The sequence below is a fragment of the Eleutherodactylus coqui genome, chromosome 11 (genome assembly GCF_035609145.1).
Source record: "Eleutherodactylus coqui strain aEleCoq1 chromosome 11, aEleCoq1.hap1, whole genome shotgun sequence".
Classification (NCBI taxonomy): Eukaryota; Metazoa; Chordata; class Amphibia; order Anura; family Eleutherodactylidae; genus Eleutherodactylus; species Eleutherodactylus coqui.
Window position 1 is genome coordinate 65,303,960 of NC_089847.1, and position 22,992 is coordinate 65,326,951.

Genomic DNA, 22,992 nt, shown 5'->3' on the forward strand with positions numbered 1-22,992 from the left:
AGAAGGGGTTCTAATAAAACAGCATGCGTTGCCGTAAACTGATAAGTAATGAACCTGGTACTACATAGGTTCCTTTTTTCCCTTGCTGCATCACTTTTCTTGTCCATTCCTTGCCTTGAGCCTTTATTCCAAAATAAACCTTTACAGAGGTCTTTTATATTTTGCATCAAAAATATCTGAGGCACCGCAAACACTTCTACCTTCTAGAAGACAACTAGCTTTTATTACTTGCCCCACAACAACTGGAGGCAGATTTATTAAATAGGTTGTCCAAGTAGCTTTTTGCTTTTTAAACTCTATTCCCATTGCAGTAAAATAACTAACTAGCATATACTCTCCTTTCCGCGATGTGTCCCGCACCACTGCTCCAGGTCTCCCCTCTGACATTACGTTTACAGGCTACTGCAGCCTGTGAATGGGACATCACAGGCTGCTGCAGCCAATGACAGAGCTCAGCAAACTGATGGAAATGTAGTCTGTAAACAAACACTGGAGTGGAGGACCAAACTGCAGCATGGGACACAGCAGGGAGAGATGGCTATATGGTGGTTAGTTATTTTACTACATGGGGAATGGGATTTTATAAAAAATAAATTACTCAGACAACCCCTTAAGGACATGGTTAATTTTGGCCTAAAGGATAAAACAATTTCTGAGAGGATTCTCATCCCCACTTTTCAAAAGCCATATGAGAGCTTGTTTTTTGCATGTCAAACTGTAGTTTTTATTGGTACCATTTTTTTGTACATATAATGTATTCTAAAACTTTTATTATTATTATTTGGAAGGGAAGGAGAGAAAACGCATCAATTCTACAATTGTTTTTGTTTTTAGAGTGTTAATAATGCAGCTTAACCCCTTGAGTGGCACGCCTGGAAATTTTCCGGGACGAGCTCCACTGCCGATAGTGATATAGCCCGGAAGATTTCCGGGCTATGTATCACTATGGGAGCTGCAGAGCACAATGCCACAAGCTGTGACATTGTGCTCTGCCTGCACAGACCCACAGAGAACAAAACAAGGGCTTTGAACAACAGAAGCAGAAGATATTGCCGATATGCCTGCAATCTCCTGCTTTGTTTACAGGTTGCCATAGAGACCATCGGCTTGTTAGAAGCAAGCCGATGGTCTCTGTGGCAGGGAGAGCTTGGTGCTTGGCTGTGAGAGGACAGCTAGGTACCTGCTCTTACAGCAGAGATGAGAGAAAACCTCCGATCTCTGCTGTGTTAACCCTTTACATGCGGCAGTCTATGTGACTGCAGCATGTAAAGGGCTGTCACTGCAGCATGTAAAGGGCTGTCACCATCGGACCCCCGGAATGTGATCAGGGGGTCCTGATGGGTCCCTGTGGAAGTCCCCTAAAGGGACAAAATAAATTAAAAAAAATTTAAAAAAGGGAAAAAATTATTTTAAAAAATTATAAAAACACTTGTCTCCCTTTACTTTGTAAAAAAATCAAAAATACAATCACACATGTGGTATCCGTGCGTCGTAATGACCCAGAGAAGGACGTTAATACATTATTTAACCCCTCAATGACCTGGCCCCTTTTTTTCTTTTTTCCCCATTTCTTTTTTTCCTCCCCCTGTTTAAAAAAAAATCACAACTTGTCCCGCAAAAAACAAGCCCTTATATGGCCATGTCAATGGAAAAATGAAAAAGTTATGGCTCTTGAGACGCAACTGCAAAATTAGTTGAAATTCAATGATTACACCATTTTAAAAAACCTGCCCTGGTGGGCACGACAGGGTGGTAGGAAACCCGCCACTCAAGGGGTTAAATGACATGATACACTTTTTCTACGGCTCAGTACAATTATGATACCAAAATTATTAACTTTTTTAAAAAAGATTTTCCACCTTTGCATAATAAAAACCATTTTTTGGAAATCATTACTTTTTCTACATCTTTGCATTCAAAGTCCCCATCATTTTTTTTTTTTTTATTCTATGGATGGAGCTATATGAGACTTTTTCATGACAACCGTTTATTGGTAGCATTTGGGGGTACATAGGACGTTTTTGATCACTTTTATCACATTTTTGGGAGGTAAAACTAACAAAATAAGCTTTATGCAACAATTTTTTAGTATAATTCTTGCCTTGCAGGATAAATAGTGTGTTCAGTTTATTGTACAGGTCGTTACAGATACAATGATACCAAATATGTGGGATTTTGGAAAAACTTTTTTTTTAATACAAAAAAGGGTTGTTTTTTTATGATCCTGTGGGGGACTTGAACCATGAAAGCTGTGATCGGTGTGATAATGTGTTAGCATACCTTCTGTACTGCAATGTCTTATCACTTAGAATAGCGATCATAGGTAATGAATGGCAAGCCGGGACACCAGTATTTGGCGTCTGGTTGCCATAGCAACGCATGGGCCCTCTGCGATTACATTCTGCGATGTATATAGATTGCAACATGTTGAGAGGGGTTAAGAGCGGGGATTGCTGTTCTTTAGCAAAAGCCCGGCTATCAGCCACAGCCGACTCCTTCTGCGGGATGGCATGGGCTCTGCGTTTACATCAAGTACCGCACGCCAGGATGCAAATTTAAGGGGTTAATGCTGTCTTAATTTTAGACAACTTGGAACTTGACAAGATATAACAAATTTATCAAACTTTGATACATTCTCAACTTTCTGCCACCTTTTGGTTGGCTTATCAAAATGATAAGCTTATGACCATTTCCTTTTATCACAATTAGAGATGAGCGAACGTACTCGGTAAGGGCGATTTCGCAATCGAGCACCGCGATTTTTGAGTACTTCACTACTCGGGTGAAAAGTACTCGGGTGCGCTGTGGGGCGGGGGGTTGCAGAGGGGAGTGGGGGGTAGCAGCAGGGAACAGGGGGGAGCCCTCTCTCTCTCTCCCTCTCCCCCCCACTCCCCGCTGCAACCCCCCGCTCACCCACAGCGCACCCGAGTACTTTTCACCCGAGTAGTGAAGTACTCGAAAATCGCGGTGCTCGATTGCGAAATCGCCCTTACCGAGTACGTTCGCTCATCTCTAATCACAATCTTTCATTGGGGCATTCTAAGCCACACATTTTTTGAGAAGCCATACCCCTTTGTCGATTGAGCCACAAAAATTATCTAAATAAACACGTAATTTAATACAAGGCATGTTGGACAGTTTTTTTCCCGCAAACTGAGCCAGGATTCTGCGGCGTTCAGCCTAGTAAATATCCATCATTCTGTTTACTGCAGCTCTTGTCATTAATAGAAAGTGAGAGGGGCAGCGTTCACCTGTATGGCTGCACCACATCACAACTGAAAAATGTATCCTTAGCCCATTCACAGTTGTTTTCTCCTTTGCTATGATAACATCTGATCCTATCTATGATAATAAATATACTGCTGAGGTATGATGGTGTACAGTGTATACAGGAATTGAACAAGGTAAAGGTTGGGAGAGGAGCACACGTCTTTCTTAGTTTACAAGGTGTATGACTAGCAGAGTAGCAAGAGTTTTTTTTCAGCGGTGAATTGAAATTCTTACAGAACAAGACTTTGCTGAGCTGCACAAAAGAAGAAGCCAGTAAGTGTGACCGAGTGTTTCATCACCATAACCAAAGTTGCATCCTCATAGAGTTCAAAGACTTCAACGAAGGCGCTATGAAGAATAAGGTAAAGCAATCATCATTTTCCTGAGAACACTAATATTTGTGTTAAAACTGCCCTGCATTACTTCAGGAAAGTAGCAATCCTCTGAGGAGTATTACCCGTTATTTGGGTAAACCTTGCATCGCACTCAGTACACATCGCTGTGCACTGTGCGATTCTGTTCTGGCCCCATTAAAAACGATGGCAAATGCAAGGCATTTCAAGGGAATGCCCAAAGACAGCACTTACCATTATTTTTATTTTTTTTGTGCACTGCGATGCCGAAAAAATAGCTTGTATATGACCCCATTCAAAAAAATTTCAATTTTTCTCGGCCATGTGAAAACATTCTTAATCTGATAGATCTGTGTGAGTTGCATTGGTCTATCAATATTTATTGTCAGGATTACAGAATCTGATGTATAGAGTACATGACACTTTGGGGGTTAAAATTTGAATATAGAAATCCATATTATATCTTTTTCTAGTAGACAAAGTGGTTCACTCCTTTCTTAAAATCTGTAACACTAAAGGGCGTACATACCACAGAAGCAAACCATGTGATCCTTATGGGGCCCTTGAAGAGAGTTTGGTTGGCCCAATTCCCTTTACTACACAGGGGTGAGAACCTTCCAAGAAACAAGGGGTACGGAGCAGGCCCATGGCTTGTAGGCTGTGTGTGTGTGTGTGTGTAGGGCAGCGCCAGGCACTTCTATACTGGGTCACAGAATAATGGAGAGGTCCCCTCCTCGCTATGTACACAATACTGGAGTGTGAAGTCTTATGATTTTTTTTGTAAGCTAAGCAATTTCGGAGAATTATTGATGACAAAGTAATTATCTTATCCAGCTACAGTTCAGCTTGTTCATGGTCTGACCTACTCATTCTTATGTAACATGATAACTACGCCATGATTATGGCAATCTTACTACCTGTACACTGTCTTTACTCCTTTGTAATGCTTACATTAAATTAAGTTTCTTTTCCACGAATATCTGAGTTCTAGAATAGCCTCATATTTTTTTCCACTGGTATCAGCAGCAGCTTCTCTGCTTCCAGGCACTTGGTGGGTTAAAAAGCGAGGCTAGGTGAGCAGACATCGGAATATATAACAGGATTTGTTTCTGCTACAGGCACAGACAGTGAAAGAAGTGTTTGCCCGTCAGCTGATGCAGATAAGTGGGGTTAGTGGTGAGAAGGCAACAGCAATCCTGGAGAGATACAGCACCCCAGCAAGGTAGTGTATCACCCCCGCTTTACTGAGCACACTTACCTTTTACGGTGGGTTCACAAGGAGCTGTTTTGCTGCATAGTTTGTTGCCAATTAACTGCAGATTTGAATTCAATTGAAAGGGTGAAATTTGCTGCAGATCTGCACCAAAATGTGCGCCGGGAAAGGAGGGAACCGCTGCGGGATTCTGCATGAAGAATCCGCGGCGGGCCTGATTTTACCCGTAGACATGAGGCCTTAGTGTGCCAATCTGTTTATGCATGCTTCTTTTTTCGTGTTATATTCCTTATTGGGAGGACATCCCGATAAAAGCTCCTAATTGGGAGTCCAACCTGCAGGGTCTTCAGGTCACATTGGACACTCTGGCCAGGTTCGGATGGGAGACTAATTTTCCCAAGTTGTCCCTCATCTCAGCCCAGCGCATAATTTTTCTGGGCCTGCTATTCGATGCAGCATGTGCCAGAGTCTTTTTGCCACCGGAGTTGTGTCGCCTCCGGGAGCAGATATGCTTTTTACAGATGCCTGACCGCGTATCCATTCGCCACAGCATGCAAATGCTGTGTCTCCTGGTTTCAGCCTTCGAGGCAATCCAGTTTGGGCAGTTCCATGCCCTACTCTTTCAATGGGCCATCCTTTCACTTTGGGACGGTTTTGTGGAGTCTCTAGAATGGAGGATCTCATTACTTCCTCAAACCCAATGCTTCTCCCTATTGTTCCCCGATACCGCCTTTGAACCTAAACTTGGTGCTGATGGCGTTACAATCTCACCTCTTTGAACCACTGAAGGAGGTGCCTATAAGTCTCTTTACGTGGAAGGTTGCCTTCTTGGTGGCCATTACTTCCATTCACAGGGTGTCTGTTTACAGCTCTCTCGGATAAACCGCTATTTAACATCCTCTGTCATGATAGGGTGGTATTACTGCTTGCTCTGTTATTTCTTCCTAAGGGGGTATCAGCCTTCCCTCTTAGTGAGTAAATCTTTCTCCCCTCTTTTTGCCTGGCTGCCAATCATCTAAGGTTGCGGGCCCTCCACTGGCTGGACCTGGTACTGGCTTTTAAGATTTATCCATTGCGGAAAACCCTTTTTCAGGCATTCGGATTCCCTTTTTGTTAACTCGGAGACGGACTTCCCACTTCCAAGGTAGCCATCTTATGCTGGATTTGTTCAGCCGTCTCCAAAGCCTACCGTGTGGGAAGAAAACTGCCCTCCTTCTGGGTCACGGCGCATTTGGCTCAGGTGGTGTGAGCACCTTGGGCTGTTCAGAATGGGGCTTCTGCCATCCAAGTGTGTAAGGCTGCCACTTGGACCTCCTTGCACACTTTTCCAAATTTTATTGGGTTGATGCATTTGCAGACGCCACTCTGGGGTGCAGAGTTCTGCAGACTGCCATTCACTGACCGCATGTGCCCTTAAACTTCCACCCTAGACAGGAACTGATTTTAGACGTCCCATGGTTTAGCACGGTGTACTTCAATGGGATGGACGAGAAAAAATAGACTTTGGTACTCACTGTAAAGTCTCTTTTTCGTCTCGTCCATTGGAGGGGGGGGGGGGGGCAGCATTGGGGTTCCTACTGCTTGCTACAAAACTGGCTAGCTCAGCGTAGCCAGGAGGGATATAGCGCGTAGGCAGAAGGGATATAGCGGGTAGGCAGAAGGGATATAGCGGGTAGGCGCGACTAACGCTTCTCTGCTTAGTAAGCCTCCTAGTGACCAGTAGCTATATCCTATGGTCTAGAGCTGTGTCCCCCAATAGACGAGACAGTAGTAGAAAAGTAGGTTAACAGCAGCACAGCCTTGTAAACTCAATTTGAGTGAGATCAAAGCCCCAGGTCCTATGAACCAAATAGTCCCAAATCATCCAATATGCCGAAAGGGGCAGCGACAATTAGGTGCAGTAGTATCAATCCATTGCCTTTATTCTACAGCATACAAAATATGCACAACGTTTCGACCCGATGTGGGTCACACATCGGGTCGAAACGTTGTGCATATTTTGTTTGCCGTAGAATAAAGGCAATGGATTGATACTACTGCACCTAATTGTTGCTGCCTCTCTGCATATTGGATTAGACGAGAAAGAGACTCACCCCTGTAGCATGAGGTCACACATCAGGTGCCCCTTATCACCACTGCTCCCATCTCAGTAGGGATATCTGTCAGCAGATAGTGCAGGATCAGCAGAATAGAGTCTCAGTAGCAGAACCGTGTAGTGCATGAAAACCGTGAGTAATTACAGCACTATCTTACACCTTGTAATAGACAAGCCTGCAGGCAATTGTAAATAGAGGCAATGTCTGTGAAAGATGAACAAATCACGGAAACGGTATAAGTGTATCTTGACGCCACCAGAAGCTAGGGGTTTGACAGGAGGAACGCCCCTCTCACACCCCTAGCTCCCGATAGGGTGAAGATACAAAGGTCCTAGCTGCACACTGTGCATTGATTAATGGCTGGCCGGCATTCTTAGCCTCACGGCTGCTTCGGTTGTTAGCCGTACATTATGAGCTGTCAATGCTGGCATGTAACCGCGGTTACATGGCAGCATTAACATGTTATAATGTAAGGCTAAGAAGTGAAGTAAGCATGAGGCTGCGGGGCAGCCATAAAGCAGTGTGCAACAATAACAGAACGCATACTGCCCGTTCCCGGACGGCCCCCCGCCTCACTGCAGCATTAGCCGGCAGCTGTAGCTGCGTCTATGCTGGCTGACGGCCGCTTCCCTGCTCACCCCGATTTTTGTCGCTGATCCCGCTTATGTCGTCCGGCTCCTTCGGGACAGCCTGCCACCCAGCGCCTGTATGTTCCCCTACGGCCACTCCCCCGCTCGGCTTCCGCAATTACATCTGGCGCTGTCAGAGCCGGGCAGCCAGCGCTTGTATCAGCTGTCTCGCGGCTCTCTGATTTCTTCCAACCGTTGCTCTGGAGCGCTCGCCGTTCCTAAGGCATCGGCACTCCACAGCTGGCCTTACATTTCTTCTGGTCAGCGGCTCGGTGCTAATGAGCGATCAGCGCTCCTTAGGCACCGTGCCTTCGCAGCTACGCTACAGTTAATGGCTTCCAAGACCTAGACCATAAGCACATCTGCAGCCAATCACATTTAGGGATCGTTACCCCCCTGTCTATCTTGACTCCACCAGGACTTCCTGGTGGCGTCAAGATACACTAATACCCATGGAAACTGTAGTCCTTTACATGGTAATCCACCCACAGCAAGCCCTAGCAACATCAAAACAACAGTGCTACACACAGCTGGGCAAAGTAATGGAAAACAGCTATTTCAGAGCTATGGTGGCTTAATCTGGTGATCATTCTGACACATATAGGTACTTTTCTTTCATTTTCATCAGCTTGGAAAGCCCTTTTAAGGAAAATGACAGTTGTGTGATCTGTAAGATTTTATGAAAGTCCCTAAATTGTGTCGCATCAAGTTTTTGATGTTATAAGCATACAATGAAATCTTCTGTCCCATTTAACCAAGTAAATATGGTATTGGTTGTCTTCAGAGTAAAAGCCCTCCAAAAGTTGACATATTGGCTAACAAGGCGACTAATATCCTACACTGCTAATCTCTGCAAAGCGTCTAGCTTTATTTGCCACTTCACTGCATTGCAGACTATATGATTTATCATCAAACATGAGGCAGACTAGTGATGTTTTTTTCTTTTCACCAACAGCCTGCTTTCTGCATTTGAATGTTGTACGTCGACCGAGGAGAGGGAGAAGCTATTGTCTAATGTGAAGTGTGGAAAGCTGCAGAGGTATGTACTATGACATTTGGCACACAGTTAATGTGTGGAAGATGAGAACATGTCTGCTTGGTGCAGAAACCTCTCTCCATATACAAGAACGCCTCGTGTTTTTAGCTGTGTTGCTGAGTGAACCAAAAGCTCAACTTTACTTAATTACTTAATTATAAGTAACTACGTAACAAAATTTGACTTTTCCTGGTTTGAAAGTGTTATTTCCTGTTTAATTGTACAGTACTTACTTTGAAAGTAGTTGTTATACTCCAGAAACTTTGTGTTTGTGGCTGCCACAATAATATATTTACATATTCTAATATTTAACCACTATATTCAAATCTCTTTGTTCATGTGCATTAAATGTACAATAGTATATGAACACAAGTTTCTGTCTCATTGGTTCAATAAATAATACTAAATATTTTTTTCCTATTTTCAGAGTACCAGAAATCAATAAGGCAGTGTTTCCCAACTCCAGTCCTCAGGGACCCCCAACAGGTCATATTTTCAGGATCTTTTAGAGTAAGAAAAGCTGTGGCAATGTCTGAGGCACCAACCATAATTACATCACCTATCCAATACTGAGGAAATCCTGAAAACATGACCTGTTGGTGGTCCCTGAGGACTGGAGTTGGGGAACACTGCAATAAGGTGTTGAGTATCTCTAGATTCTGATAGAACATCCCTGAATTCACTGTTTCTTGTTTGAACGATGATGTACGTATCTAAATATATATACAAAGACGAAAGCCCTCACTGACTGACTGACTGACTCGCCACTAATTCTCCAACTTCCCGATGTCGTTGAAACATGAAATTTGGCACAAGCATATATTATGTCATAAATAGGAAAACTAAAGGGGTCCCAACTCGATTAATCCATTCTAAGCGCAAAAAAATTAGCGTCCAAATTTTACGTACGTAATCAAATTCTCTCACTTCCCGATGTCATAGAAACTTGAAATTTGGCACGAGCATTGATTATGTCATAAATAGGAAAAGTTAATGGGTCCCAACTCGATTATTCAATTCTAAGTGCAAAAGAATTAGCGTCCAAATTTTACGTACGTAATCTAATTCTCTCACTTCCTGATGTCCTTTTATATAAAGGGAACGTCGCATAGTTACCTCCACGTGGTGTTTCCTGGGTAACACAAAGAACCATGCAAAATGGTGAACATATTTTTTTCCTTGGTATTTCTAAAGTAACCACAACTTCATAAGATTTTCCGTGTGAACACCAGATAAACACCAGTACCAAATTAACTTGGGCGAAGCCGGGTATATCAGCTAGTGTGTTTATATAGATTCTTTCACACTGTTTCAATGCAGATATGGCTGCAAGAGGTTGCAGGCATCCAGCAAATATTTGTGGGGAATTTATTAAAGCAAGAGGGAAAAAGTTCTCCATTTCATCATCAATTAAGATGTGTGAAGCGTACGAGGCGTGCTTTCAGATGCCTGTTGGAGGCCAGGATAAATCATGGGCTCCACATTAGAAATGTGAGAAGCATAAGAAAACTCTGGAATGATGGTACAGAGGAGAAAAGAGGGGTATGAAGTTTGGTGTTCCACGGATTTGGTGAGGACTCAACTAATCATTCCATGGACTGCTATTTTGCATGGTGGACCCTTCTAAACAACGTGCTGCAAGAATGCACCTGCAGTCATTTATCCAAACATCCTATCATCCATTGCTTCTGTACTACATGGCCTAGAACTTCTTGTTCCTACTCCTCCACAGAAAGATCGGACTGATGATGACAGTATTAACTATGAGAGTCCTAAAGATGTTTCTGATCCAAATTACAGTGCTAAATATGAAACCAGTGAAAGAAAACCATACTATCCCAACCAAAAAGATCTTAATGATTTAATCAGGGACCTTGGTCTTGGACCTAAGTCTAATGCTGAGCTATTAACATCCAGACTCAAGCGATGGGACTTGTTAGATAAAACTGTGCAAATGTCACAGCGGTGGAAGCGGCATCACACTTTTTCAAGGTTTTTTTATTCGTGAAGATGAACTGTGCTATCGTCATGTAACTGGTATGTTTAGGGAGCTTGGAATTCTATTTGATCCTAGTGAGTGGCGCCTCTTCATCGACAGTTCATCAAAGAGTCTGGAAGCGGTATTACGCCATAATGGTAAGAAGTATCCTTCTCTTCCCCTTGCCAATTCAGCTCAACTTAAGGGCTCCCACACACTTACGTTTTTTTAACGCAAATGTCAACGGGACTTTCTGTTAAAAATGCATCGCACAAAAATCGCAAAGCACAAACTTGCGATGCGTTTTTAACATTAGAAAGTTTCATTGACATTCGCGTTAAAAACCCAAGTGTGTGGGACCCTAAAAGAGACTACAAAACTGGGAAGAGATTGCTAAATGCATTGAAATATGAGGAATATGGTTGGGAATAGAGATGAGCGAGCACCAAAATGCTCGGGTGCTCGTTACTCGAGACGAACTTTTCGCGATGCTCGAGGGTTCGTTTCGAGTAACGAACCCCATTGAAGTCAGTGGGCGACCCGAGCATTTTTGTATATCGCCGATGCTCGCTAAGGTTTTCATTTGTGAAAATCTGGGCAATTCAAGAAAGTGATGGGAACGACACAGAAACGGATAGGGCAGGCGAGGGGCTACATGTTGGGCTGCATCTCAAGTTCCCAGGACCCAATATTAAGCCACAATAGCGGCAAGAGTACATAAATATATCCCATTGCATTGCCCATCACAGCTGAGGTAACGTCAGGTTTAATGCAGGTGGGCTTCGGCCCACACTGCATGCCCCAGTCAGACTGGGGTTCTTTAGAAGTGGACACATGCAGTTACAACTCCGTGTGGACCGACAGCATGGGTGGGTCCCAGGAAGCCACCGGTGATACATAAATATTATCCCATTGCATTGCCCATCACAGCTGAGGTAACGTCCGATTAAATGCAGGTGGTCTTCGGCCCACACTGCATGCCCCAGTCTGACCGGGGTTTTTAATACATAGACGCTGGCAGATACAAATCCCTAATGTGAAGTCCCTGTGGACCCACAGCATGGGTGGCTCCCTGGAACCCATCGGCGGTACATAAATGTGTCCCATACAATACAGGTGTGCTTCGGCCCACAGTACATGCCCCAGTCAGACTGGTAATATGTACCTTAACAGTAACCGCGTTGGTGGGAATGTGGTGGCGACTGCGGACCTAGTAGCGCGGTTTTATTTAGTTGGTTTTCGGAATGTGGCCAGGATTAAGTGGACCGTGACGGTGGGATGCTGGGGGGGCTCTCTTGTTGTGTCGGTAAAGGTGAAATTCTTGGACTGCCACCAGACGGACCAATGCAAAGTTATTTGCCGAGAATGTTTTCATTGTTGGAGGAGGAGGGGGATGTTTTTGAGGCACTACGTGTCCTCTCCACGTACGTGTCCGTGGTTATATGCACCTTAACAGTAACCGCGTTGGTGGGAAATGGCCTCGCCACCATCATGTCTTTGGGAAGCCTCCGTTTCCACACCCCAGTGACATAGCATTAGCAGCGGTATAGGTAGAGCCCAGAATTAGTAACATTTCAGCGGTAGCATTAGGGACAGGCCCCAGTAACATATCACTAGCAGCATTATAGGGGGAGCACAGTATTAGTTCCATTTCAGTAGTAGTAGCAGTCCAGACAGGCCCCAGTAACAATTCCGAAGCAGCAGTATAGGGGGAGCACAGTATTAGTTCCATTTCAGTAGTAGTAGCAGTCAAGACAGGCCACAGTAACATTCCCGTTGCAGCAGTTTAGGGAGATAACAGTCTCTTTCACATTTCAGTAGTTTCAGTATAGACAAGGCCCCAGTTACATTTATGTTTATGTAGCAAAAGTGTAGGCCAACCCCACACACCTTGCTGTACCATAAGTGCAGGCGAAGCCCATAAAAATTACTAGCATTACACTGTAGGTGAGGGCCCAAAAAAATTGGTGTACCAACAGTACTAATGTACCTCAGAAAAATTGCCCATGCCCAACCAAGAGGGCAGGTGAAACCCAGTAATCGCTTTGGTTAATGTGGCTTAATTTGTACCTAGGCCTAGAGGCAGCCCAGTTAAAATAAAAAATTGGTTCAGGTGCAAGTTTCAATGCTTTAATGAGAATTGAAACGTATAAACATTGTTTACTAAAGTAATATGACTGAGCCTTGTGGGCCTAAGAAAAATTGCCCCGTTCGTGATTACGTGAGGTTTCAGGAGGAGGAGCAGGAGGAGGAGGATGAATATAATACACAGTTTGATGAAGCTAAAAGGTCCCGGTTTTTGATGGTGATAGAGAACGATGCTTCCATCTGCGGGTGCAGCCTGCGTATTGTTTAGGTACCGCTGCTGTCCGCTGGTGGAGAAGAGAAGTCTGGGGAAATCCAGGCTTTGTTCATCTTTATGAGTGTAAACCTGTCGGCACTGTCGGTTGACAGGCGGGTACGCTTATCCGTGATGATTCCCCCAGCCGCACTAAACACCCTCTCTGACAAGACGCTAGCCGCAGGACAAGCAAGCACCTCCAGGGCATACAGCGCGAGTTCAGGCCACGTGTCCAGCTTCGACACCTAGTAGTTGTAGGGGGGCAGAGGCGTCACGGAGGACGGTCGTGCGATCGGCTACGTACTCCCTCACCATCCTTTTACAGTGCTCCCGCCGACTCAGCCTTGACTGGGGAGCGGTGACACAGTCTTGCTGGGGAGCCATAAAGCTGTCAAAGGCCTTGGAGGGTGTTCCCCTGCCTGCGCTGTACATGCTGCCTGATCTCCGCGCCTCCCCTGCTACCTGGCCCTCAGAATTGCGCCTTCTGCCACTAGCGCTGTCGGATGGGAATGTTACCATCAGTTTGTCCGCCAGGGTCCTGTGGTATAGCATCACTCTCGAACCCCTTTCCTCTTCGGGTATGAGAGTGGAAAGGTTCTCCTTATACCGTGGGTCGAGCAGTGTGTACACCCAGTAATCCGTAGTGGCCAGAATGCGTGTAACGCGAGGGTCACGAGAAAGGCATCCTAACATGAAGTCCGCCATGTGTGCCAGGGTACCTGTACGCAACACATGGCTGTCCTCACTAGGAAGATCACTTTCAGGATCCTCCTCCTCCTCTTCCTCAGGCCATACACGCTGAAAGGATGACAGGCAAGCAGCATGGGTACCCTCAGCAGTGGGCCAAGCTGTCTCTTCCTTCTCCTCCTCCTCAACGCGCTGAGATATAGACATGAGGGTGCTCTGACTATCCAGCGACATACTGTCTTCCCCCGCCTCAGTTTCCGAGCGCAAAGCGTCTGCTTTTATGCTTTGCAGGGAACTTCTCAAGAGGCATAGCAGAGGAATGGTGATGCTAATGATTGCAGCATCGCCGCTCACCATCTGGGTAGACTCCTCAAAGTTTCCAAGGACCTGGCAGATGTCTGCCAACCAGGCCCACTCTTCTGAAAAGAATTGAGGAGGCTGACTCCCACTGCGCCGCCCATGTTGGAGTTGGTATTCCACTATAGCTCTACCCTGCTCATAGAGCCTGGCCAACATGTGGAGCGTAGAGTTCCACCGTGTGGGCACGTCGCACAGCAGTCAGTGCACTGGCAGATTAAACCGATGTTGCAGGGTCTGCAGGGTGGCAGCGCCTGTCTTGGACTTGCGGAAATGTGCGCTGAGCCGGCGCACCTTTCCAAGCAGGTCTGACAAGCGTGGGTAGCTTTTCAGAAACTGCTGAACCACCAAATTAAAGACGTGGGCCAGGCATGGCACGTGCGTGAGGCTGCCGAGCTGCAGAGCCGCCACCAGGTTACGGCCGTTGTCACATACGACCATGCCCGGTTGGAGGCTCAGCGGCGAAAGCCAGCGGTCGGTCTGCTCTGTCAGACACTGCAGCAGTTCGTGGGCCGTGTGCCTCTTCTCTCCTAAGCTGAGTAGTTTCAGCATGGCCTGCTGGCGCTTGCCCACCGCTGTGCTGCCACCCCGCGCGACACCGACTGGTGGCGACGTGCTGCTGCTGACACATCTTGATTGCGAGACAGAGGTTGCGTAGGAGGAGGAGGGTGGTTTAGTGGAGGAAGCATACACCGCCGCAGATACCAGCACCGAGCTGGGGCCCGCAATTCTGGGGGTGGGTAGGACGTGAGCGGTCCCAGGCTCTGACTCGGTCCCAGCCTCCACTAACCTCACCCAATGTGCCGTCAGGGAGATATAGTGGCCCTGCCCGCCTGTGCTTGTCCACGTGTCCGTTCTTAAGTGGACCTTGGCAGTAGCTGCGTTGGTGAGGGCGCGTACAATGTTGCGGGAGACGTGGTCGTGCAGGGCTGGGACGGCACATCGGGAAAAGTAGTGGCGACTGGGAACCGAGTAGCGCAGGGCCGCCGCCGCCATCATGTTTTTGAAAGCCTCCGTTTCCACAAGCCTATACGGCAGCATCTCCAGGCTGATCAATTTGGCTATGTGCACGTTTAACGCTTGAGCGTGCAGGTGCGTGGTGGCGTACTTGCGCTTGCGCTCAAACAGTTGCGCTAGCGACGGCTGGACGCTGCGCTGAGAGACATTGCTGGATGGGGCCGAGGACAGCGGAGGTGAGCGTTTGGGTGCAGGCCCGGAGACGGTAGTGCCTGTGTCCTGAGAGGGGGGTTGGATTTCAGTGGCAGGTTGGGGCACAGCGGGAGAGGCAGTGGTGCAAACCGGAGGCGGTGAACGGCCTTCGTCCCACCTTGTGGGGTGCTTGGCCATCATATGTCTGCGCGTGGTGGTGGCTCCCCGGCTGATCTTGGCACGACAAACCTTGCACACCACAGTTCGTCGGTCGTCTGCACTCTCAGTGAAAATCTGCCAGACCTTTGAGCACCTCGGCCTCTGCAGGGTGGCATGGCGCGATGGGGCGCTTTGGGAAACAGTTGGTGGATTATTCGGTCTGGCCCTGCCTCTACCCCTGGCCACCGCACTGCCTCTTCCAACCTGCCCTGCTGCTGCACTTGCCTCCACCTCTGAAGACCTGTCCTCAGTAGGCTTACCAAACCAGGTGAGGTCAGTCACCTCATTGTCCAGCTGCTCTTCCTCCGAATCCTCTGTGCACTTCTCCCTCGGACTTACTGCTCTTACTACACTACCTCACTGATAGACAACTGTGTCTCATCGTCATCGTCCTCCTCACCCACTGAAAGCTCTTGAGACAGTTGCCGGAAGTCCTCAGCCTCATCCCCCGGACCCTGGGAACTTTCCAATGGTTGGGCATCGGTCACGACAAACTCCTCCGGTGGGAGAGAAACCATTGCTGCCCATTCTGGGCAGGGGCCCGAGAACAGTTCCTGGGAGTCTGTCTGCTCCTCAGAATGTGTCATTGTAATGGAGTGAGGAGGCTGGGAGGAAGGAGGAGCAGCAGCCAGAGGATTCAGAGTTGCAGCAGTGGACGGCGTAGAAGTCTGGGTGGTCGATAGATTGCTGGATGCACTTTCTGCCATCCACGACAGGACCTGCTCACACTGCTCATTTTCTACTAAAGGTCTACCGCGTGGACCCATTAATTGTGAGATGAATCTGGGGACGCCTGAAACTTGCCTCTCTCCTAATGCCGCAGCAGTCGGCTGCGATACACCTGGATCAGGAGCTCGGCCTGTGCCCACACCCTGACTTGGGCCTCCGCGTCCTCGCCCGCATCCACGTTCTCTAGGCCTACCCCTCAGCATGGTATATTACGAGTAGAGCAGAAACAGAACGCTGTAATTAAATGTGCCGCTTATTGGCCTGTGGTTGGAGGCTGACTTCGCTTACGGAACGCACAGCAAAGCCAGGAAACAATTTTGCGCACGCCTGTAGTGAGACGTAGGTGCGTAGGACTGAGCTAGTGGAATTCACAGCGCAGAAGCAGTCAAGTCGCCAAAGGGCAGTGGAACGCCTTAAGTATTTGGCTTCCCTTTTTTTAAATGGTGAGCTGAAACAGCAAACAGACACCGTATGCAGCGTATATTATGTATACTGTTTCCCTCTGGCGCTATCACGGCGGTGATGTAACGGGCACAGCAGAGCCAGGAAACAATTTTGTGCAAGCCTGCTGTAACGCTTAGCTGCGTATTAATTAGGACTACTACCCCCAGCAGACACGCAGTACACTGAAGACGGTCACAGGCACCCAAAATATAGTATTTTTCCCCAATTTTAAAAAAAAGCCCACTGCCTTTATAGACAGTATATCTCTTTCACCTTTCCCACTGTCCCTGCCTCACTAGTACTGCCCCTATACTCTGTACAATGACTGCAGACTGAGGACGCAATGGTCTGCACGCCCGATATACAAAAAAAAATAAATTGTGCAACACTGCTTAAAGCAGCCTCAACAGTACTGCACACGGTCAGATGTGGCCCTAAGAAGGACCGTTAGGTGTTATTTTAGGCTTGAAGAACCCCAACGCTCTCCCTATAGCATCAGCAGCACTTTCCCTGATCTCTGTCAGAATGCATGTGTGGCGAGCCGCGGGCGGGGCAGATTTTAATACTCGGGTGACACCTGATCTCCCCAGCCACTCACTGCAGGGGGGTGGTATAGGGCTGGAAGGTCACAGGAGGAAGTTGTAATGCCTTCCATGTCTTTCTATTGGCCAGAAAAGCGCGCTATTGTCTCAGAGATGAAAGTGAAAGTAACTCGAACATCGCGTGGTGCTCGTCTCGAGTAACGAGCATCTCGAACACCCTAATACTCGAACGAGCATCAAGCTCGGACGAGTACGCTCGCTCATCTCTAGTTGGGAAGTTATTGGAGACTTCAAAATAGTAAAGCCTCCTCGGAGACCCATCAAGAATGCAACTAAGTTTCCATGCTGTCTTTGGGATAGCAGACACTCTAGAGCACACTTCCACAGATATTGGCCTGAAAGTACAGAATTTTCTGTGGGAAAGAACATTAAATGGGATCCACATGTAGACCCTTGAAAGGTACTAATGACACTTTTGCACATCAAACTAGACCTCATGAAGCAATTTGTCACCACTTTGGACAAGGAATCAGCGGCATTCAAGTATTTACAAGATCTTTTCCTAAAGCTTTCGGAAGCAAAAATTAAAGCCGACATTTTTGTTGGACCTCAAATCAAGAAAGTTATTGAGTACCAAGCGTTTTCCAACCTTCTCAAAGAACAGGAAAAGGACGCCTGGATCAGTTTTGTTAAAGCAGTTAAAGGCTTGCTTGGAAATCATAAAGCTGAAAACCATGTTGAATCAGATGACACTGGTGAAAAACTAGCCAAATGGGCTGCAGGATGTCTTTAAAAGTACACATCCTTGCTGCTTATCTTGGTAGATTTATGGGTGCCTATTCAGGGAAGCAAGGAGAGCGCTTTCATCAAGACATCCTACAATTTGAACGTTGCTACCAGGGAAACTACAATGAAACCATGATGGGTGACTACATTTGGAGACTAATCCGTGAAAGCAATCGGATATACTCTCACAAAACTACACATTTCTAGCTTCCTTTTCATCCATTTGTAGCATTTTGGTTAAACTATATGGTTTGTTTGATATGTGTTTTATACTTCTATTACCTGAAACCCCAAAAGTTTGTAATTTTCCTTAATGAAAACATGCCTTTTTTAACTTTTCAATATGCAGACCGCAACAAAAAGTTTTTGCAGTTTAATACATTTTTTTCCATGTTTTTATAATAGAACCAATTAGGAAATAACATTTATAGCCCAGGAACAAAAATTGTGTTACATAGTGAATTGTTGTGAGCTAATGCAATTACTTTAACTAATCTTCCTACAGAAACCTTGGACCAGTCCTGAGCAAAACCATATCCCAGCTTTACTGCACCAAGGAAGCCTTGTCCTGATGAATGGTGATACGGTAACGGACTATTGGCGAACTTCCAACCAACATGTAATGCTGCTAAGCTGCTTCAATTCAAGATGACGTAAATGATTTGGAAACTTCCACGAACAAAAAAAATGATCAACTTATTTGGATCACATTTACAATCATGACCAATACAAGCAAAGTAGCAAATATTCTCTCAGTCATATAGCCTCATTAAAACTATAAACCGGTAATTACGTGGCAGGACTTTATCCTCCCCATCCACGTTTGTGGAACTGTCAGCGGAATGCATTCACCACAGATTTATCAATGAGCCAATATTTGGCAACTATATTATATACAGTATATATATTTTTTTATATATATTTATTATATATAGTTATTTTAAAAGGAGCAGATTTAGGGATCTAATTACAAACTACAAAAGACATACACATATATACACACACAAACCACACAGCACTAAAAAGAGGAGTGTGCAAAGTTTTTTTTTTTTATGACATACCAGTAAGTTCCATGTTCTACCACATCACAGCACTAAGTGTCCCGTTTACAGTTTTATGGTCCCTGATCTGCATATGCAACCAAGTTGAACAAATCTTCTGTGCCGCTTGTAAATTTGCTTGTGACGAGGCGGCTGTTTTTTGAATTGACACCATAAAGCACATAGTATTTGAACAATAGATTGACACTTGGCAAAGTCAAGCACATAAAATAAATTTTCCTGTGGTGTCACCATTTTCCTATGAACTGAACAACCTGAAACAGCGCTGTGGTGGGGAAGAAAATAAAACTTACTGGTATGGCATAAAAAAACGTTTAACCTTCCCTTTTCCAGTGCTGTGCAGATTGTATATCTGTCTTTTTTAGCTTCTTTGTAATGCAATCCCCAAATCTGCTCCTTCTTTTTGAATACCCCTATATTGTGATTGCTACACTTATGTGGTTACACTTGTCATATATCTGGGGTAGCCGCATGGTGGTTATAGCTACTTCCATTGATTTATGAAGCTTCTTGCCAAGTGTAAATGGTTAAATGCTATGAAACAATCCGGATATTCTGATCCATTACTTAGATCTACCTCATTTTCTGAGAAATGGACAGCTAGTTATAGTTTACTTCAACTAGTCGGTACTTGCCATGGACAGCTGGAGTATGTGTTTCCAATTATGGATGTTGTGTAAGACTAGAGTCAGATTATGTAATGATATTTTGTACTGGTCTATTATGTGAATGTAGCGTACTATCATTTACTACTTGTTTATAAAGGATTTTTGCAGGAAATTATATGTATATCTGTGTTCCTAATTCACACAAAGTACTACAGTCAATAAAACATTATTGCTGTGTCATGTGCCTGCTGAGAATTGATCCTGCAGACTACAGAGAGTAGGAGAGGGACCACATGGAGTAACGTACCTGCAAGATTCAACTAGAAACAAAAAATGAAGCTTTAACTTTGAATGTTTTGAAGTAATAAACAATTATTGTAAAAATACACTTAACCTTTAGGCCACTTTCACACGGGCGACAAAATCGTGCAATTTTCTTGCGATGCGACGGTGCTACAAATCGCATGTATGTGAAGCCCGTGCTTCCAATGGGTTCCTTCACATTAGCGATCTTTGTAGGCTGCTACATTGTGAGAATACAAAATCGCAGCATGCTCTATACAGCCGTGATTTGCTATGTTTTGTAGCCCATGTTTCCATATGGAGTCTTCCTTTGTGTTGCATCGCATCGCACAAGATATTACTGTAAAGCACTAAAATAAGACCTATCTGCATAACAAAAAAACAATGCATCATCTAAGATGCTATCGGCTCCATCGCGCGTCTCCTCTACAGCTCTGTCAGACTTGCGTGTAGTTTTCAGTCAGCACCTCCTGGTTTGGAGGTTCAAAATCCCTGCCTCCAGGAAGTGCTGGCTCTGATTGGCTGAGCCTCGGTGCTCGGGAATCAATCAGAGCCAGCACTTCCTGGAGGCAGGGATTTTGAACCTCCAAATTAGGAAGCACTGACTTAAAACTACAAGCAAGTCTGCCGGAGCTGCAGAGGAGACTCTGGGTGGAGCGGACAGCACCTGTTAGGTAATGTATTGGCTTTTTTTTATGCAGATAGGCCATATTTTCAGGATAGGGCTTATATTTCAAGACTAGAGATGAGTGAGTATACTCGTTTCGAGTATGTACTCGATCGAGCACCGCGATTTTTGAGTACTTCAGTACTCGGGTGAAAAGATTCGGGGGGCGGGGGGAGGCGTGGCGGCGCGGGGGGTAGCAGCGGGGAACAGGGGGGAGTCCTCTCTCTCCCTCTGCCCCCCACTCCCCGCTGCAACACCCCACTCACCCACGGCGCCCCCCGAATCTTTTCGCCCGAGTACAGAAGTACTCGAAAATCGCGGTGCTCGGGCGAAAAAGGGGCGTGGCCGAGTACGCTCGCTCATCTCTATTCAAGACCCCCCTCCACGAAAATCCCGGCAAAAGAGATTTACAAAGTCGAGCGACTTTGTAGCGACACAAAAACGCAGCTATATTGCATTGAACACAGATAGTGATATCGCCACGAGAAAAATCACAGCAATATCGCGTCGCCCGTGTGAAAGAGGCCTTATTGCATACCTCTAAAATATTCATAAAAATGTAGCCTGTGATTAGGGAAAATACAGATTGTTGTTGATTTGATTGTTTAAACCCTTAGTGGCCAAGATTTTTTCACCTTTTCTTTCCTTTTTTATCTTTTCCTCCCGAATTTAAAAAAATCGTAACTCCCTTATTTATCCATCGGCGTCGCTGTATGAGGGCTTGTTTTTTGTGGGACAAGTTGTATTTTTCAGTATTTTCACTATTTAATGTACCATATAATGTACTAAAAAACTTAAAACAAATTCTAAGTGGAGAGAAATGGAAAAAAATGAAATTACACCATCTTTTGGGGCGTCCTGTTTCTACGGCGCACAAACTGCAGCAAAAATGACATGATAACTTTATTCTATGGGTCAGTACGATTACTACAATACCAAACGTATATAGTTTTTTTGCTGTACTACTTGCATTCTTTAAATATTTTTTTTAATTATTTTCTGCCGCCATCTTCTGTGCGCAATAATTTTTTTATTTTTCCGTCGACATAGTTATGTGAAGGCTCATTTTGTGCGGGACGTCCTTGCGATGGTACCATTTTGGAATAAATACAACTTTTTGATCCCTTTTAATGGCCTTTTTTTTTTGTTTTTTTCTTCCCTTGGAAACAGGGTGACCAAAAAAAGCCCATTTCTGGCATTCTTTATTTATTTATTTTTCTGATGACATTCATCATGCGAGGTAAATTATGCGTTACTTTAATAGATCAGATTTTTATGGATGCAGCGATACGAAATATGTTTTTATTATTTAGATTCTTTTATTATAAATATGGCAAAAGGTTTTTTTTTTAAACTGTAAACTCTCAGAATTGACAGTGACATTTAAAGGGTTAACAGCTCCGATGAGCCGCGCGGCCTATCGGAGCTGTTGCCGCCGAGTTTAGGCTGTAAGAAATAGCTGGCAGCCACGCTGTATGGAGGGAGATCACAGTGCGACGCCACAGGCCATCAAAAGGCATATCGGCGGTTGTTAAGGGGTTAAATCGCTATGCAGCGAAAGGAGGCAGTATTATATCATCTACAGTCAAGCTATTTAATACTGCCATCTTGGAGAGGGGTGTGCAATAGTGGCAGACACCCGGATTTGAGCAGTCTTTTTTTTTTTTGTATTATTATGGTATGGTTTGCCTAAACTTCAAATGTATGTGTTGCAGCGTGATATGTGCTTGGAGTTTGATATATATGTTCACGAAATGCAGCGTTCCATTGCCAATGATTGACCGCTAACTCCTTACGCACAGTAAGGTGTCATGTCCACGGCAGAATCCCACCCTGACCGTGGGCGAGGACACATATTTATCTATGCAGGTCTCCTGCGTCCCGTCCGGATCTTCCTTTTTTTTCGCTGTAGATATGTGCAGAAGCACCAGCCGGCATGCTGCGCACATTCATTCATTATTTTTATTTTTTTTTACTCCTGCTTTCCCGCGGTATCCGTGGCCCATCCAAGATACACTGGTGTGAGCTCGGCCTAATATCTGCGTGTTATATGTGGCTTTTGCTGCAGACTTGTCATGGATTTTTCCTCCACATATGGAGCCAAGCTTAGAATTCTAGACTTATTTAGATGAATTAAATCATATTCTAGACACCATTTCCTCCAATCAGAGATTTAAGTGTTAAGTATTAACTTCTAAGCTACTTTAGACCTGCAGCTGAAAAGAATATCAAATGTACAACATATCACTCTAGACCACCAGAGACATTGCAGACATTCTGTCACTAAACCGCAATCAGGAAGGGAAGGGAGTAAGGGAAGTGTGCCTTGTGTAAAAGGCACTAATGGACTTGCACCTTCAAAAAAATTATGTTTGCCCCTGAAGTAAAAAAGGGGTACATGATGCATAATGCAGAGTATTTGTAGAGATATACAACATTTTATGTAAATTTATAAATATTGTAACTGTCAAAGTGGAGTTTTGTCCTTGTGTAAGTGACCTCTCAATCCTCAATGACGCTCGAG

The 22,992-nt window shown here is 45.2% G+C and overlaps 1 protein-coding gene across 2 annotated transcripts in view; it reads left to right on the forward strand.

Annotated features, from left to right (window-relative positions):
- The window catches only part of MUS81 (MUS81 structure-specific endonuclease subunit), a 161,734-nt gene extending 142,064 nt beyond the window's left edge, over nt 1–19,670 (forward strand). For both annotated transcript variants that reach the window (XM_066582297.1, XM_066582298.1), the window contains 4 exons: nt 3,507–3,632; nt 4,742–4,845; nt 8,517–8,600; nt 18,335–19,670. In XM_066582297.1, coding sequence (XP_066438394.1) covers nt 3,507–3,632; nt 4,742–4,845; nt 8,517–8,600; nt 18,335–18,401 — 381 coding nt within the window. In that variant the 3' untranslated portion in view covers nt 18,402–19,670. The remainder of the gene's footprint in view (nt 1–3,506; nt 3,633–4,741; nt 4,846–8,516; nt 8,601–18,334) is intronic.
- The last annotated feature ends 3,322 nt before the right edge of the window (nt 19,671–22,992 follow it).